The sequence below is a fragment of the Phyllostomus hastatus genome, unplaced genomic scaffold (genome assembly GCF_019186645.2).
Source record: "Phyllostomus hastatus isolate PE091 unplaced genomic scaffold, TTU_PhHast_1.1 phas_contig_86, whole genome shotgun sequence".
NCBI classification, from domain to species: domain Eukaryota; kingdom Metazoa; phylum Chordata; class Mammalia; order Chiroptera; family Phyllostomidae; genus Phyllostomus; species Phyllostomus hastatus.
In genome coordinates this window covers 17,739,299-17,757,736 of record NW_025333977.1, presented here as the reverse complement: position 1 = coordinate 17,757,736, position 18,438 = coordinate 17,739,299, and the positions used below count along the sequence as shown (strand labels likewise).

Genomic DNA, 18,438 nt, shown 5'->3' with positions numbered 1-18,438 from the left:
TAAAATGATTTAAATAAATTAGATAAAATATCCAATTGGCAAAAGCTCCAAATATAGAAATAATGTTATTCCATCATAATTAATATTACAAAACAGATAAACTTACAAAATAAATGGAAAATAAAAACAGTCACTTTTTTAGTTTTTGATACAGAACATTAAATAAAATTAAAATGATAGGGTATTAAAACCAACAACAAGAAAGCCAACAAACAAAAACCACCTGTAAAATGAAGATTCATCCTTAAAAATTATAGTACTGTGCAGCCAAGAAGGGAGCCCAAATAAGGATTTGGAATGGGGTCCAGAACTCAAGGTGTCCAGGAAATATTAAGATGTCCTCACCCCTTCCCCTTCAGGTGTGAGCTGGAGGAAGGGACACATGGAGCAGGGCTGTTGAGAGCTGTTTTGCATAGCAACAGCTTTGCAGCTACCTTCTGGTGTGGTCATTTAACATATCTATAACCTTTAACTGGTTACATAGATATGTTAAATGGCTGTGGCCCTGCTCTGAGCCAGGGGAATGGAAGTAACTTCCCCACCAAGATGTAATGGGGGAGCAGGTCCCCCAACTTACAGCGCCTGCAAGCTTGGAGAAGATTGACTCCAGGGCATGGGGCCATGCCTGCCTGGATTCATGATGGCAGCCTAGTGAAGCTGGAAGGATATGAGAGTGCTGGCAGGTGTAACTGATTGTAGAAGGAGTTGGAAATGGGGCTGCAGAGGAGGATTGGCTCAGGGCTTTAAACCCAGATATGGCAGCCATTGGAGGGAGAGAACCACATGGTCTTTAGCAGAGTGGGGGCCCCCTAGGCTTTAGAAGGGGGAACCACCATGCGGCTTTAGCAGAGATACCAGCGACACAGCTGATGGTGCTGGGAACCAAGGGAGGCCTACCATCTGAGACGAATTACTGGGAAGAACTGGGGGCTGCCTGAGCCATGGACTTCTATTTTTTTTTCCTGAGATATGGTACCCCAGACTGGGCAAAGGGGGAAGGAAGGACTGTGTGTGTTTGTGGGTGTTTTAAGGAACTTTGGGATTTTGATGAAGACATTAGGTCACTACTTTAAGTTTGTATAGCATTAAGTAAACATTTCCTTTCCTTTTCATGACTTTCTGGCATTGAGAGACGTCTTTCCTCCTGCAGTGGACGTAACACACCTGGGGGGTTCCTTTCAGTAATAGTATATTGCCCTTCGCCCCCCCCCCCCTTGTTGTTCGGTAACAGTGCTATGATAGCCAATAATAATCAAATCTTATCCTGTTTAATTTTCAAGCACTTCATTTCTTAAATGACACTGTCTGTAGCTTTTGCTCTGATTTTTTAAAAATCATGATTTATTTTCACTTTGAGTTTTTTATAAATACATTTCTTCCCTTTTATTTTATTTACTTATTTATTTATTTATTTACCAACAGCTTACTCAAATCTGCTACAATAGCTTGGATCATATAATCTTAGCTACTAGAGATTATTAACTATTTGATTTCTGTTTTGTTACAGTGTACAGTGAATTTTATTTGGCGATCATTTTTATGGGTGGTCAACATATTTTTATCTTGATAATGTTAGATATATTTTGGCACATAAAACAATATTAACCTTACACAAACTGAATCTGGATAATACCTCAGGTCACACCCTGGCTGGTGTGATTCAGTGGATTGAGCACCAGACTGTGAACCAAAAGGTCACCTGTTCGATTCCCAGTCAGGGCACATGCCTGGGTTGCAGGCCAGGTCCCCAGTAGGGGGTGCTTGGAAGGCAAGCACAACTTGATGTTTCTTTTCTTCTTTCTCCCTCCCTTCCCCTCTCTAAAAATAAATAAATACAATCTTAAAAAAATAGTTCAAATTACATTTTTATGTTTATGAATGGAAGTATTTATCCTCGTCCTTGAGTTTTTAAAAATGTTTAAGTCAAAAATTAGTAGAGATTATTCATCAGATGTTACTAAAGGCAAATCTTTATATGTGCTTCATATTCTTCAAAGTTCTTATTTTATCAGTGGTCTCCTTATGAATAAATTTGTGTCATTTTTAATTTTTACTATTTAACAACAGTTTGTTAAAAGATTTTATTTATTTTATTTTATTTTTTTTAGACAGGGAAGGGAGGGAGAAAGAGAGAGAGGGAGAAACATCAATGTGCGGTTGCTGGGGGCTGTGGCCTGCAACCCAGGCATGTGCCCTGACTGGGAATCGAACCTGAGATGCTTTGGTTCGCAGCCCGTACTCAATCCACTGAGCTATGCCAGCCAGGGCTCTTATTTTTATTATTGATAAATATTTGCTATTTTTTCATTGTCTTGGTTAAAAATAATTTATGTAAAATTTAAACTTCAAATCATATAGGCATGGGTTTATATTTTTCTTATAGAATAACTGCTAGTATTCAAACTTCATAGAATGAACATATTTCTAATTACATCACTAAAATTTTGGTTTCAATATAACATTTGAAGCAGTAAATATATGATTAACAGTACATTGATTAAATAGATAAATAAAGAAGGCTCATACATTATGTATCCTATAATGGATCTATATTATAAGTACTATTTAGAAAACTAAATAATAACTATATATGGTGTCACATATATAGTTATTTATATGTGACTTTATATAGTTATTTATTTATAGAAATGGGGGTGATTACTTTTTAAGGTACATAAATATATAATCACTATGGTGTGCACCTGAAACTAATATTATATTGTATGTCAAGAGTAATTGAAAAATAAATTAAAAAAATATATATCTAGTATTAAAAGGAAACTGGGATATCTCTTGTTGGATAGTAGAGACTAAGAGAAAAAGTGTTTAAGCCTGGAAATGGGTACGTCTTGACCCCTGATAGTCCTTTATTGTGGAGGGTTGTGCCAATTAAGTCAGTACCACACTGAATTTGGATTTTGTTGTTGCTATGACTACCTTAATTACACTACAAGCTTCAAATTCCTCTGGAGTTACTTACCTTTGAAGAGTCCTCACTTCCAAACAAGACAGGGGAAGTATAGGATTACAGAGTGTATTTTTCTCAGTGCCTGCTTTATCTTCAGCTTTAGGTCTTTCCTTTTTCTTTGTGGCTTAGAGTCTTCATGCTCTTGAACTCAACACTAGACCTGTTTCCTGTTCCTCAATGTGCTTTAGTTTGGTGAGAGCAAATGTCATTTGTTGTTCTGGTTCAGACTCGATTTTAGACAGCTGCTACAACCCTGGGTTGAAGCCTGGCCTTTTCAGTGATTCTATCAATATCCAACTGGAGGGAGCCCCTTCCCATTGGCTGGGTGCAAGACATACTTCTGCCACATGTCCGGGCTTCAGCAGGTGTTCATCTATGCCCCGAAGGCACCAGGGTTCATTGCCTTTTCCCAGGCTCTGAAGGCCTTTCTCTGTGGGAAACTTGAGGGAGAAACTGGAATATTATGCCTTTCTTGCACTGGTCACCATCTCCTTTTTTGCCTGCATCATCAGGGAAGATTTCTCAAGACTCCATCCAGTCCCCAGTCCTATGCCTGAGAAGTGCCTGTGAGAAGATGAAAATTTCCCTGGCATGTGGCTCCCAGGGTTACTGTCATGATAGCCCACACTCAGCCTTAGCAATTTATCACAAAATTAAGCAGTATTCTTACTGGCTTGTAGCCACTGGTGATTGTTCAATCCATGTAAGCAAATGTTGCTGTCCTTTGTCCTCTTACATTCTTCCAATTGTTAACTCAGATTTAACTCAGATATCAAGGTAACAGGTTTACCTGTAATCAGTCAACTGCTGACGAGTTCAAGAAAACTTGTGTTTTTTTTTTCTAAAAACTTGTGTTTAGCTTTTTGTTGTTGCTGTTGTAAAAGTGGTAGCGTTGTGGTGTTTTCAGATTTCTGTCTTCCAGGCAGCAGACAGAATCTCTACACTTTGAAGTGTGAGTAAAACAAACTACTTTGTAATGTTGCCAGAATTGACAAAATGTAGAAATTCTTAACAATGCAGTGCTTGTAGAAAGCTGATGTATTACTCCCTCCAAAACATGTTTTACAACAAATTTTCAGGTTTGTGCTGGCAACATAGAGGCTATTCAAAGCCTTGTATTAGAATTTTTCAGGGGCGTTTACCAAGGTTAATGGAAACAAGCAGAGCAGTTAATGAGATAAGTGCCTTGCAAGTGACATGCCACACATGGATTTTTTCCTGGATTAGGGTTTTTAAAAAATGAAATTCAAATAATGTAGTCCAGTTTAAAAGTAACTCTAACTATTAGTCTGACTTTATATTGTAGCTATAGATTCTCCAGCTTTCTGGGAAAATAATTACAATATTATTATTTTAACCTTTTTTGTATATTCTGCAAAATTCATGAAAGTTTGTTGATAACATAGCATGGTATTACTATAGCCTGTGGTATCATTGTAGCCTGCATTCTCATTGTATTCTACAATTTTTCTACTGTGTTATAAGAAGATAAGAACTTAAGACTTTTGCACCCAGTGCAAGGTCTCACATACATCAAGGGACAGTGATTGCTCAAATGGGAATACCCTCCTCTTTATCCTCCTTGATTCAAAGTCGACATTGCAAGAGTGGTCATAAAAATCTCAGAATGTAGTGAATATGATAACTGGGAATAGTTTCTTAGTTCACTGGTTCTGCATTGCCTTAAAACTCATTATTTAACTAAAACTTTTGATTTAAATGTGATTTTAGCCTACATTTTATTCCTAAAAATAAAATGTTTTATGAAATGAATTCTGATATGGGTGTATACTAAAATGAATATTAGAAGATTCTGATGTAATATTTTTTCTTTTTTTAAAATTAAATCTACTGGGGTGACCTTGTTAAAAGATTATGTAAGTTTCAAGTGTACATTTCTGTGATACATGATGTATATATTGCATTGTGTGACTGTCCTCCAAAGTTAAATCCTCTTCTGTCACCATATATGTGACATACGTTACTCTTGACTAACCTACCCCCCCTTCTGGTAATCCACCACACTGTTGTCTGTGTCCAAGAGTTTTTGTTTTTCTTGTTTGTTCATGTCTTGTTTTCAGCTTTGTATCCCATGTATGAGTGAAATCATCTGGTTCTTAAATTTTTCTGTCTGACTTATTTCTCTTAGCCTGATATTCTCAAGGCCCATCCATCTTGTTGCTCTCTATTTCTTGAGGTTAATGAATGGAAGCAGAATAGTGTGGGAGAAAGTAAAGACCAAAGAAACAAAAGAAACTACTCAAGGTACAGCCTAGCTCATGGCACAGGACAGGGAACTATGAATTTATATAGAAGATATGAAAATTTCAAATCATGTAAAGCTTTTTCAATAGAAAGGATAAAAACTGCTACTTAAAATATATCTACACATGAAAGGAAATCTAAAAAAATGACTAAAACTTGATGGAAGTTTACCATTTCAGGTCAATAAAGGAGAGGTTGGAAAGAGTTTGCCCTTACACTTAAAAGAAGGAAAAACTGAGTAAACTAGTAATAAATTGCTTTATTTTGAACCAATCAGAAAATGAAATTGTGGAGATAACAAAACAACCTACCTGAATTTCAAGGTCGATATATGTTGTTGCCTGAATATTTATTACTTTAAATAAATATTCATTCATGTTTTATAAATATTCCTAACTTTTTATTGCTGAGTAATATGTCATTGTATGCATATGCCCAGTATTAAGGGGCACCTGAGTTGTTTCCAGTTTAAGGAAATTATAAATAAAGTTGCTATAAACACTGATACAGAAAATTTATAGTCAGATTGCCTATAACTATTTGTTGGAATTTTTATTGGACTTCTATTTAATATATTAGTCTAATTATAAAGAATCAATAGCAGTGAAATACTACATTATATAAACCATTAATACAGTTTATCACCCCATTTACTTACATTTTAAATTGATTTTAGAGAGAGAGAGATGAATGGAGGGAGGGTTGGAGGGAATGAGAAAGACTAATCTGTTGTTGATTGTTGATGCACTCATTGGTTAATCCTTGCATATGCCCTGATGGGGGATCGACCCACAGCCTTGTCATGTTGGGATGATGCTCTCACAAACTGAGCTCTCTGACCAAGGCCTCCATTAATTGAGATCTTTGATTTCTTTTTATTGACATTTTGTTGTTTTCAGAATACAAGTTCTGCATATTTTTTAGGTTACACCCAGGTACTAATTTTTATGCTTTCATAAATTATCTATCCATTTATATCTAAAGGTATATATGCTAGATATATATGTACTTATATTTAGCTTTAGTTTCCCATTGTTATATAGGAACATGATTGACTTTGTATATTGGCCTTCTATCGCATGACTTTGCTACATTCTCATCCTGGTTCTAAGGGATTTGGGTAGATTTAATAACATTTGCCACATATATATATACACACACACATATATATAAATATATATAATTTTATGCTGTGAATAGAAAGTAAATCACTCATAATTTTTATTACATAGGACTTAGTTCTGCCCATTGAGACCAGTCTATAACGATTATAATCATATTTCCATATCACTGCTCTTAATATACTAGAAGTTCTCTTTTATATCTCCCCCAAGGCTTACAGTCATCCAAGCATACACTTATATTGTTTCTTTTTAAACTAAAAAAAAACTATGCAGTTATTCTACTCTATGTAACCATATTTTGAAAAAACCATATTCCCTTAAAAATATAGTGGCCAGATTGTGTGAAAAATGCATATACCAATCTTTTAAGAGTCAAATTGTACTTTCTTCATGATAGTAGAGCTGTAATAATGGTAATTATATTATTTCATATAATTCTCACAGTGACCTTTTGGGTAGATATTTTTGTTTACTTGAAGATAAAGAGACTTAAGCTTACAGAAATTAACAAAGTTGCCCACAGTTCCTCAGGAAAATGTAGCCTAGCTGGGGTTTTATGTCAGGTCTCTGATATCAAATACTTTGCTCTTAAATGCTTTAATACTTCATTCAAACCACTAGTGTAGTTGATACTATAATTTTTACTGTATGAAATGCTGTTTCCAATAAAATTTTGATAATTAAGTATTTTAATTAAAATAGATAAATAAAATGTTGGTTTTAATCTTGATTACTTGTTTATCTATCTCTATTTTACATTTTATTTTTATGAATTTGGTTGGTTCTTCAAACTTAATATTCACAGGAGATAACTTTTAGTAAATCATTGCTTTATATGATTTATTATATTTTAATTGTTAGTTTCTACAAATATTTTTTTAAATTCTAGCTTACCAATGAGTTGCTACTTTCCAGCGAAATTTGATCAATTTAATTATCTCACAATGGGATAAAAGATTTACTGGGAAAATGCCCAAATAATAAACAAAATAAAATTTTGAAAAGAGAAAAAACAATGTAAATAAATACTTTTATCTTCTTAGGCTAACTCATAACTTACAGAAAACAAAGACTATTTGAGAGCACAATTATTAATTAACTGAATTCCCAGAGAGAAATATTAACCCAAACTATTTCCAGGTTTAAGGTTTTTTATAATTGCTTGTTGAACATGTTTGTGAGTACTGATAGACTGATTGAGGGTGCAATAAAGCTTTATGAGTAGCTCCATATATACCTGAGCAGTGCTCCTTGATCTTTACTTTGGCAGCCTTACCCAGCTCTTGCATAGTACAGCAAAAAGAACAAGGAATGAAATAAGGTAAGTTATGAATAATATTTCTTTGTTACTTTCATGTTTTCAAGTAATTACATTCTTCCGTAATTCATGTTAGCAACCTTCCTGTCCATCTGCATTTCTTTAATATAGCAAAAATAACATATTTCCAGTTGTCATTTTAAATATATAGCCACCTGAACTAAATAGGAGAAAACATTTATTTTTTAAGACCTAAGAATTTTATTTTTTTGCCTAGCTCTTTATTAAATCTTTTTTAAAGACTTTATTTTTTAAATTTTAGACAGAGGGGGAGGGAGGGAGAAAAAAAGGGAGAGAGACATCAATGTGTGGTAGCCTCTGGCGTGCCCCCTCCTGGGGACCTGCCCCACAACCCAGGCATGTGCTCTGATTGTGAATCATACCAGCAACCCTTTGGTTCACAAGGCCGGCATTTAATCCACTGACCCTCACTGACCAGGGTTTTACTAAACTTTTTGTCAGACTTAAGTGGAGTCATAATAGGTTTAGTTCAATTGACTTATGTAGAGGAAAATAAGGGTAAAAATATTTTGTAATATAGAAAAATACTCTAAGAATAATTAAATATATTTCATCTGAGAAAAATATGTAGGCAGAGTAGAATGTTACATTTTAAAAACATTAAATCTTTTCAAACAAATCTTCTAAAGATCAAGCTATCATCTAAAAATGTATTACTCATTTTGAAAATAGTATACAGAGAAAGGACGTCAATATATAATTTACCCCCAAATATATTGCTTAAAATTAATGTGATTCAAAGTATTATCACTTTCATTATCACCTAGAGCATACAAATAATTTTAATACTTATTGTTTATGAGTACTCACATGAGTAGTTTACTTTTAGCTCATTAATTTTGTTCTCATTTTCTAGATATAAGAGAGTTTGCTTCATGACAATATGTATTTTTTAGACTTCCTTTAACAAAAGAAAAGCCAGTCATTTTTATTGACTTCTTGATATCCAAGTAGGACATTACTTTGAGTGAGACTTAAACTTCTTTAAAGTTAAATATTAAATGCAACTACGTCATTTCTCATACAACATTGAGCAACTGGGTTTCATTTTCTAAATAGCTGCACATGTCACCTGTCAAGTTCAGTTTACATTTAGGTTGTCTGAAGGTTACCAATGCAATGAATACTGTACATATATGTTAATTATGAAATCTTAATATTTAAACATTCATTCATGAGTTATATTTTAAAAATTGAGATGGTGCTTATTGAGTGTCAGGCTCTGAACTACTTTCATGATTTTTGCTACAAATCTACAACAGTTCAATAGAGGAAATTAACATATGCACAAATAACTGCAGTAGATTTCTACCTGCCATGGTAAAATGGGAAAAGTATACATTCACTCTGCATCTAAGAGTAGGAAAAGGCTCACTGAGGAAATAGCATTTGAAATGGGCATAAACTGGAACTAACCTGGAAGGACAGATGTGGAAAGGTCAAAGAAAGATTGAATCACACGTACTAAGAAGACATATTACCCCAAAAAAGATGTTGCAGTTGTGGGGCTAGGACGTGGGTTTAATTCTGAAAATATGTTGGAGGTAGAATCAACAGGACTTGTGGAATGATAGAATGTGGTAGAAAAATATGGAAGAGGGAAAAGAAGTTTTCCATTTGGGGTGCCTTGGTATATGAACCGACACAGAAAGGTCAGGAAGAGGGACTGATATAAAAGGGCTCTTTCAAAAACTTTGATTTTTAAAACAAAAAATTTATTGAAGCATTTACTATGGATATTCTAAATTCTCATCTGGGTATATGTCATTCAATTAAGATTTATATAAAAATCATAGAACACTCAAAAGCCTTAAAAACTTGAAGACTAAACAAGATAAAAGATGCATAGTCAAAATGAAATTAAACAAATAGCTTCAAGGTGATTACTAGAGAAGGGCTTTTGCCATTCTATGTTTAGATATCCTCTGTATGTTATTTCAAATGCATAATGTTGTCTTAAATATATATTTTTGGTTTGATACACTTTATTTGCTCTTGGAGGAAGGAACTTGAAAATCATATAGTTTGAATCTTTTTTTAAAAGCTTTTATTTGTTTTTATAGAAGGGTAGGAAGGGGGAAAGAGAGGAAGAGAAACACCAATGTGTAGTTGCTTCTCAAGCGTCCCTGACTGGGAATGTGGCCCACAACCAGGCATGTGCCCTGACTGGGAATCAAACTGGTGACCCTTTGATTTGCAGTCTGGCGCTCAATCCACTGAGCCACACCAGCCAGGGCTTAATCTTTTTTTTTAAAGAACACCCAAATATATACTCTTTATATATATATATATATATATATATATATATATATATATATATATATATACACACACATACATACACACATACATACATACATACATTTTATTTTTCATTTTTATATTTACATTTATACCTTTTGTATATTTATATTAATATTTATATTTTATATTTATTCTTTTATGTTTTTATTTTTATTTTTTCTCATATGTTTATATTTATAATCATATATTCCACAATATGGTTATAAGAAAATGATTGAAATTTGAGAGACAATAGTTATAGTGGGAAGAAAGAGACCTCAGTCAAGAAGATCCCCTCCTCCACCTCTGTTCTCTCTCCACAAGAGATGAATTCAGTTGAGAGACAACATGTATAGTGTAAATGAGACATAAGTTTATTATGACACACAGGAGCATAAAGCTGCAAGCAGGCACCCAGCTAGTCTAAATGTCCCATGGGTAGAGAAAATAAAGTTGCCAATAAGTTTGTTCTATACACTTGAGCCAAGACTATAAATGAGTACTTAGCTAATCTAAGTACACTGACTGTTGAGGTTCAGGGGTTATATACCTCAGAATCCCAACTTCTCGGGGTTCCCCCTCCTTCCCCTGCCTTGGAAATGATGTAAAGCTACAAAGGCTTTCTTTCTCAGTTAGTGAAGGCTCTTGGTCTTAGTGAAATTGTTACAGAAGGTCCCTTTCCTGTCATAGAATCTCATGGACTACCTCCTTCATTGTACTATTTCTGCTTGTGATGTTTAGGGCACCTGGCAATCTTAGTGAGATTGTTACAGAAGCTTGCAGAAACCTCTCTTTCTCAGCACAGTCTCGAGGACTCCTTTCCTCCTGTGCCATTTTTCTTGTAATGCTTGGACATCTGGCAAACCAAGCTCAGGACTGCTAAGTCAACTGGTCAGCCATGTCTTTTCTTCACTCTCAGCCTCCTGTATTAAAGTTCTTTGCTAGATTGTAATGGCGAGGGTCCTGCCTTTACTTCCCCTCTGGTCACTCATTCCTAGCTGCTACCTAAACAGTTATAGTAGGAAGAACTAGATTTTTGTTTCTTACATTGAAGTTCATAAGTAAAATGTGAAAAACAGCATCTTCATATAGTGTATCTCTGTGAGAATTAACGAACATAGTGCAAATGTGAGGTTTGTTCAATCTGAAAATGCTCTAAAATGAGAAAGCTAGGGCATACCTCCTTGGTTATCTTTTCTTTTCCTTTTATGTTTTCATCTTAGTGTACTATTGTAACTGCATCATAAAGTTACTCTTTTTACTTAAAATTGAATATGTTGCTTACATTTTTCCAATGTATATTATTTCATGTTACATAAATTTATGGAGCTGTGTCTAGCTTTGTTTCTGCTGTGCTTAGTTTTTTAAATGTATATAATTTTATGATAACAATGGTGGTTTTTATAGTTATATATTTTACATTTTAAACATACATTTATTTTGTTTTAGATGGCAAGGAAGAAATTTAGTGGATTAGAAATCACTCTGATTGTCCTCTTTGCAATAGTTACAATAATAGCTATTGCTCTAGTTGCTGTTTTAGCAACCAAGACTCCTGCTGTTGAAGGTAAGTAGTGCTAAAAATAATTACACAGTATAGTGAAGTTAAGATAGAGCTTACTCCATAATAGTTACGGATTTTGAATAGTAATTTATATGAGATGAAAATTGTAAAGTAAGATCTCGGGTAAGTTACATAATTACTCCAACTTTTTCTACCAATTATATTCCAGTTATTTCAATGATGAGCCATTGTAATTAAGAATCTATGTGCCTTTACATTAATGGCCTTCCCTTATGGGGTTGCTTGAGAAATAGCAAAGGGGCAAAGGAATCAAGGTGTTCATAGAAGGTGGAATAATTGTCTACAGTTACCAGTCAGACCCTTCTAATTAGTGGGGAGACTGGGTTTATACCTTGGTTTTCAGAGAGAGAGAGAGGTTGTATAAATGGCGAAAAAAGGGAAGGGGAAACAAGGTTTGGATTATCTTCTTTGTAAATTATTCTATTCTAATTTAGAGTTGATGCATACTACTCTCGTCCACCTTATCTATTTTTTCTTTTCATCATTCTATCTTAACCAAATCAAAACCATAAAAGATCTTAAAAAATTATCTCCAAGGTAACTATGGTTAGCATTTTCTACTGTTGTTAGTCTTTTGTCTTACCTTCTTCTAGTAAACCAAAATTTCTTTTCATTGTGAAGCAATCATTTTTATCTTTCCAATATCTAATGGCTAGAAAGTTCCTCTTTATTATACAGAGTTGGAATTTACTTTTCTTTTCTATTTCCTGCTTTCTCTTCTATTTACTTCACAGTTTCCTCTTTCTCTAACTTTTCTCTTTACTTCTTCAATTCTTTTCATTCTCTACATTCTTTTCCTGTCCACATTTCATCTTCTTTCTCCATCTACACAACACAAATTGTAAATGTGGTGGGACTGTACACTTTGTTTCCTTTTGAACCTACTTCAAGTCCTTCTGTGAATATATTTTGTTTTTCTGTAGAAACAGTCCAGAGGGCTCCAGGTAGTCAGTCTTTAAATACTGCTTGACTCTTTTCTTTTTAAGGACTGGGATTTGAATTTGTATGTTCTGTTTTAATGCCAAGTTTATTTTTACTAGATATAAATTCATGTGTTCTTTTAATGTAAACATTCATTAATTAGGAATAGGAAAAAAGTAATTTAATACCACATTTTATTTTATTGACTTTTTCTGGCCCAGAGATTAGTCATTCTACTCCAACTCCAGTGACTCGCACGACCCCTGTGTACCCTGGCTCAGGGAAATGTCCCAGTGAGCTAAATGACCCTGTCAATGAGAGAATAAACTGCATTCCAGAACAGTTTCCAACACAGGTCTGTGGCAAGTCTTTAATATTTTTATGAACAGATATAATAATTATTTTAAGATAATTACTTAATATCAGATTGATGCTATATTTTTAAAGGTGTAGCCATGAATTAAGTTTCATTTATGTTTTTATTATAGTTCTGTACAAAAAGAAGAGAGATAATAGAAATGATTGAGCATATTTTTTTGTATCTCTATTCAATTCAAATTAAAAAGTTAACATTTTCCATGCTTAACAAGCTATTGTTAATTTTATAAACCTTCCTAAAATTTTATTATCTCAAATTGACTTCTTATTTAACTTTTGATAATATATAATACCTGGCAGAAAATATTTACTCTCCATCAGAGTATTTGTAATGATGGCATTAAGAAGTATCAGTGGGAAAAAAACAACACTGATTTTTAAAATATTATTAATATTTTTATTATTTTGTAATTCAGAAGAAGAATCTGAAACAGAGATAATTCAGATTAACCAAATGAATTCATATAACCTTAAATTGACTCTTCTCTGGTCCCCATAATCTGCATGGGAATAAAGTTCAATGTGTGTGTGTCTTTGTATATTTACAGTTTTCAATGTCTGTGTATTATAATGCATTATAATATCAATATAATATAAATATCACATTTAATCATTATAAGACATCATATACCATATGCATTATATATTAAAATTATATCATACATTTTCATTATAATATGCATATTATATAATATGCCCAATATATTACAGCTCTACTATATGCATATCTATTCTGTTATATACACAACATATATCTATTATATGCATATCTGAGTTTCACATAATTTTATGTTTAATTTTTCCATGAAAACTTGAAAATAGAAAAGATTTTTTCCTTAGGACAACATTAGAAATACTGGGTTTTACTGCTTACCAGATAATAAAATAGCTAAATAACAGTGTTTACTGTGACATGCTGAGCAAATTGGACAGATAATTTCTTAAGCTAATACTCTCTTTAGCAAATGATTAAAGCTAAATATAAAATTCTGTTAGAAAAAAATGTGTTATTAGAATCTTAAAGAGAAACAACATTCAAAAACAATGGTTTAAGGTTATGATGCCTACTATTATTCTTTAATGTCAGTCTTCTAGGCTGCTAGTGTTTTCAATGTGAGACAAATTAAACTTATGATTTTAACAAATTTTAGCTAATTTATCATATATATATATCATTTAAGAAAAAAGGGTGAATTAAAAGAACTTAAAATAGTATTTTAAGAAGCAGCCATAACTTTACCCAGAGTGTACTTAGTAGTTAGTGCAAACTTCTCTAATAAAATACTACTGACTGGGTGGCTTAAACAATAAACATTTATTTTCTCACAATTCTGGAAGCTAGAAGTCAAGGTGCCATCTGGGTTGCTTTCTGGTAAGGCTTCTCTCCCTGGTTGTTAAGACAGCTGCATTATTTTGTCTTCACATGGACCTTTTTTCTGCAGATGGAGAGAGTGAGGGAGAGAGAGAAAGAGATAGAGAGAAAAGAAGAGAGGGGGAGACAGACAGAACTTCATTGTCTCTTGTTTTTCTTATGAAGACACCCATTCTGGCGGATGAAAGCCTCACTTAATGACTTCATTTAATGTTAATTATCTCCTTGAAGGCCTTATCTTTAAATACAGTCACAGTAAATGTTAGGGCTTCCTATAAAAGAAGTGTGAGGGACACATTTCAATTCAAAACACAGAGGCAACCTGCTATATATAATTACATAATAATTCTATATATGCACTTAGGTACACATAAAATAAAAATAAGAACATAAATTTATTTTATATTTACCTACTAAAATTTGTGCCTATTGGTGAATATTTAATGTTTCAATATTTTGTTTTTTTCAAATGAAGCAGAAATAAAAGTGAAGTTAGATTAGGAATTAAAAATAATGGGAAAAAATGCCTGAAATCCTAAAAAATAGGCAGAACCATAAACATAAATAACAAGTACCAAAATCTATACAAAAGTACTCAAAATTTAATATATTAAGAGCCATGGAGGACACATACATTTCTAAATTAATATTTTGCTGTATGTATATAGTATGCTGAATGATGTCCTACAAAAATGTACATCTAGTTGGAGCCTCACATGTGATCTTATTTGGAAATAAGATATTTGCATATGTACGTAGTTAAATGAGGTCATACTGGATTAAGGTGGTCCCTAAGTCCAACGACTGGAGTCAGTATAAGAGAAGGGAAGACAGGCAGAGAACCACAGGGAAGAAAACCATGTGAAGATGGAAGTAGAGATTGGAATAATGTAGCTTCAAAACAAGGGATACTGAGGGTTGCCCGGAGAAACCAGAAGCTAGGAACAGGCAAGGAAGAATTATTGCCTGTGGCCTTGACAGGAGCCTGATTCTGCTAACACTTCGCATTAGGACTCCTTGACTCTGGAACTGTGAGAGAATAAATTTCTGACTCCAACTGCCCTGCTCATGGGTGCCACAACAGCTGGAGGAAACTCATACAGTATGTTTTGAGGAACTCCATGTAATTTAATTTTACTGAGTACTTTTTTTGAAATTTTAGCAAGGCATGATTATAATTTATTTATTGTCTTTTGTTTTTAAAACTTTACATCTTTCTAAATTAGTCTATCTGTGTCTAGTTCTACCTCTCATTTTGTACCAACATTAAAAAAAAACATGTTATACAGACAATTGCAAGTTATGATTTTATTAAAAAAATTATTTATTTTTAGAGAAAGGGGATGGGAGGGAGAAAGGCAGAGAAACATCAATGTGCAGTTGCCTCTTGTGTGCCCTGCACTGTGGACATGGACCACAACTCAGGCATGTGCCCTAACTGAGAATCCAACCAGCAGCCCATCAGTTTGTAGGCTTGCACTCAATTCACTGAGCCACACCAGCCAGGGCTACAAATGACCATATTATACAATTATCTTTTTGTATTGTCTGGAGTATTTCTATAAGTTAGATAATTAGAAATAAAATTGCCAGATCAAAAGTTACATGTAGAGTCCTGGCTGTGTGGCTTGGTGGATTGAGTGCTGGCCTGCAAGCCAAAGGGTCACTGGTGGGATTCCCAGTCAGGGCACATGCCTGGGTTGCAGTCCAGGAGTCCCCAGTAAGGCATGCTCAAGAAGCAATGGCACATTGATGTTTCTCTCCCTCTCTTTCCTCCCTCCCTCCCATCTCTAAGAAAAAAATTTATGTGGATGTTAGAGCCTGATAAGTAATTACCCTAAAAAATGGCCACATTTAATTGTATTCTTATCTGCAATGTACATGCATGTATGTTTGTGTTTTTGGGTGGGTGCACATGTATTTGTTTCTGATGACATTTTAATTTGATGCTAGAAAAAGGAGAGAAGCTCACACGTGTTACTTCAGTTACTAAAAGTAGAGGTTTTAACTTTTTTCAAGACAAACAGCCAAGAAAGCAAAAATCGTAGGTGTTCAAATTATGAAAGTGTACCACACTATTCCATTTAAATATTAAGTAGAATTTAATGACACTATTGTTCATACATATATAACATCACTATGTCACTCAACTTTTTATATAAGCTATATGTAATTTTCTCCTCTAGTCCACACGTTTTTTCCATATAGATAATAAAATCACTGATAATACAGTATTTTGCTTTATTCATTGAATATAGTAATGGTATCAACTATTTGCAACACCTGGCACATAAACTAGTTTAAAAGGTTTAAGTAAATTTTGAACTGACAATTGGCTGAAAATAAATACCTTACACATATTATGTAGTCTTGCATTTACGGCCATATCTTCATCTTTATAGCCTTGCTTGCATCTTGATACATAACTAGTACATATAATAAATATCTTAGTTCTTGTGTATTAACTGTACGACAGCAGAATGTATTGTAATTACCCAGAGGTCAGCAACCTTAAAAATATATAAGCTTACAAAAATGTGCACTGGTATATAAATTAAACACAACTCAGAGCATTGATCTCTGATACTGTTTAATTAATTGAATTGATAGAATATTTATATTTCTTCCAAGTGGAAGAAACAAAAAATAAGTGATATTTTAACATATATACAAATACACTTGTTTTTAAACTGCATTTCTATTGTTGACACTCTTATAGATGTCCCCATTTTCCCTGTCTTTGCCCACCTCCACCCAGCCTGCACCCTGCTTCCTTCTGGCCTTCACCACTGTGCTGTCCGTGTCTATGGGTTATGTACATTATGTTCTTTGTCTAATCCCTTCACCTTCTTTCATCCAGTTCCACCCCTCTACGCTCTGACATCTGTCTGTTCGTTGTGTCCATGCCTCTCTTTCTATTTTGTACGTCAGTTTATTTTGTTCATTAGACTCCACAAGTTTTTCAAACATTTATTCAAACATTTGGCTGAGTGAATGAGTGTGTAAAAAAATAGAGGCTGACAAAAATGCTAACAATACCGGTCACATAATTCCTTTAATAAATGTTTTATCAGGCCACTTGTGCACTGCGAGGTTGCTGCTGGAGACCATGGAATGACTCAGTTACACCTTGGTGCTTCTTTGTAAATAACCATGGCTATAATGCAGAGGAGATTAAAACAACAAATGCTGGTGAGAATTGTTCTGTCGTGGTGATCCAATATAATATATTTGAGGAGGAATCAAAATACATTTTAAAATTTTCTTTGGAAAATATCTTAAATATAATTGAATGGAAAGGATGTATACAAAAATGTTTACATTGGCTACATTAAATTGGGACAACTGCAATATCATAAGGAAATATTAAAAGTATTAGCTAATCAAAAAATGAGACATATTGTATTTTACTATGCTTTCCAGAATAAGTTTTCCTATTTTTCAAAAATGTAAGAATTTTTGGCCCTAAATTTTAAGGACTTGTGAAGTATATTCTAGTCTGGCAGCAATGAGTAAAATTTTGTTTTTTTTTTTAATATTATTTACCTGGAGACATGCCCAGTGATTTTTGAGAGAGAAGAAAGGAGTGAGAAGGAGGGGGAGAGAAACCTCATGTGAGAGAGACATATCGGTTGGTTGCCTTCTGGGACGTACCTCATCTGGGCTGAACCCTCAGCCCAGGCATGTGCCCTGACCAGAAATCAAACATGCCTTCTGTCCATGGGGTGATGCTCCAACTGAGCCACACTGGCCAGGGCAAATTTCGGTGTTTTTAAAGAGTCAGTCTACATCATCACTATTAGGTAGGGATGGTGAGGTTGATGTGGACTTATTTTGTTTTGAAGTCGTTAAAAATAGTTGGATATGGTTATGCCTGAGCTGCATTCATACTATCTCAAGCAAAATAATTAATATATTAAAAATAAATAAAAATTAATTATATTAAGAATGTATTTTTATGTACCTTCTATATTGAAAAAGTGATATTTGTGATCAAGTCTATAACTTTATAAAAATAAGAAAGCATTTAATAATTATTAATCTTTATAAATAAAAGTATGACTTGTAACAAGTTTTTTATTTCTTTAAGGACTTGAAGCCAAATTAAACAGGATATCTTCCCCTACACTGTTTGGAAATGACATTAACAGTGTTCTCCTCACAACTCAAAGTCAGACACCCAATCGTTTCCGGTTCAAGGTT

General features: G+C 33.7%; 1 protein-coding gene across 1 annotated transcript in view; it reads left to right on the top strand.

The window, feature by feature from the left end:
• Window positions 1–7,622: 7,622 nt before the first annotated feature.
• The window catches only part of SI (sucrase-isomaltase), a 92,323-nt gene continuing 81,507 nt past the window's right edge, over window positions 7,623–18,438 (top strand). Inside the window, exons 1-5 of the mRNA XM_045851294.1 lie at window positions 7,623–7,678; window positions 11,429–11,546; window positions 12,707–12,840; window positions 17,310–17,427; window positions 18,326–18,435. Of these exons, the coding sequence (XP_045707250.1) occupies window positions 11,429–11,546; window positions 12,707–12,840; window positions 17,310–17,427; window positions 18,326–18,435 (480 nt within the window). The 5' untranslated portion in view covers window positions 7,623–7,678. The remainder of the gene's footprint in view (window positions 7,679–11,428; window positions 11,547–12,706; window positions 12,841–17,309; window positions 17,428–18,325; window positions 18,436–18,438) is intronic.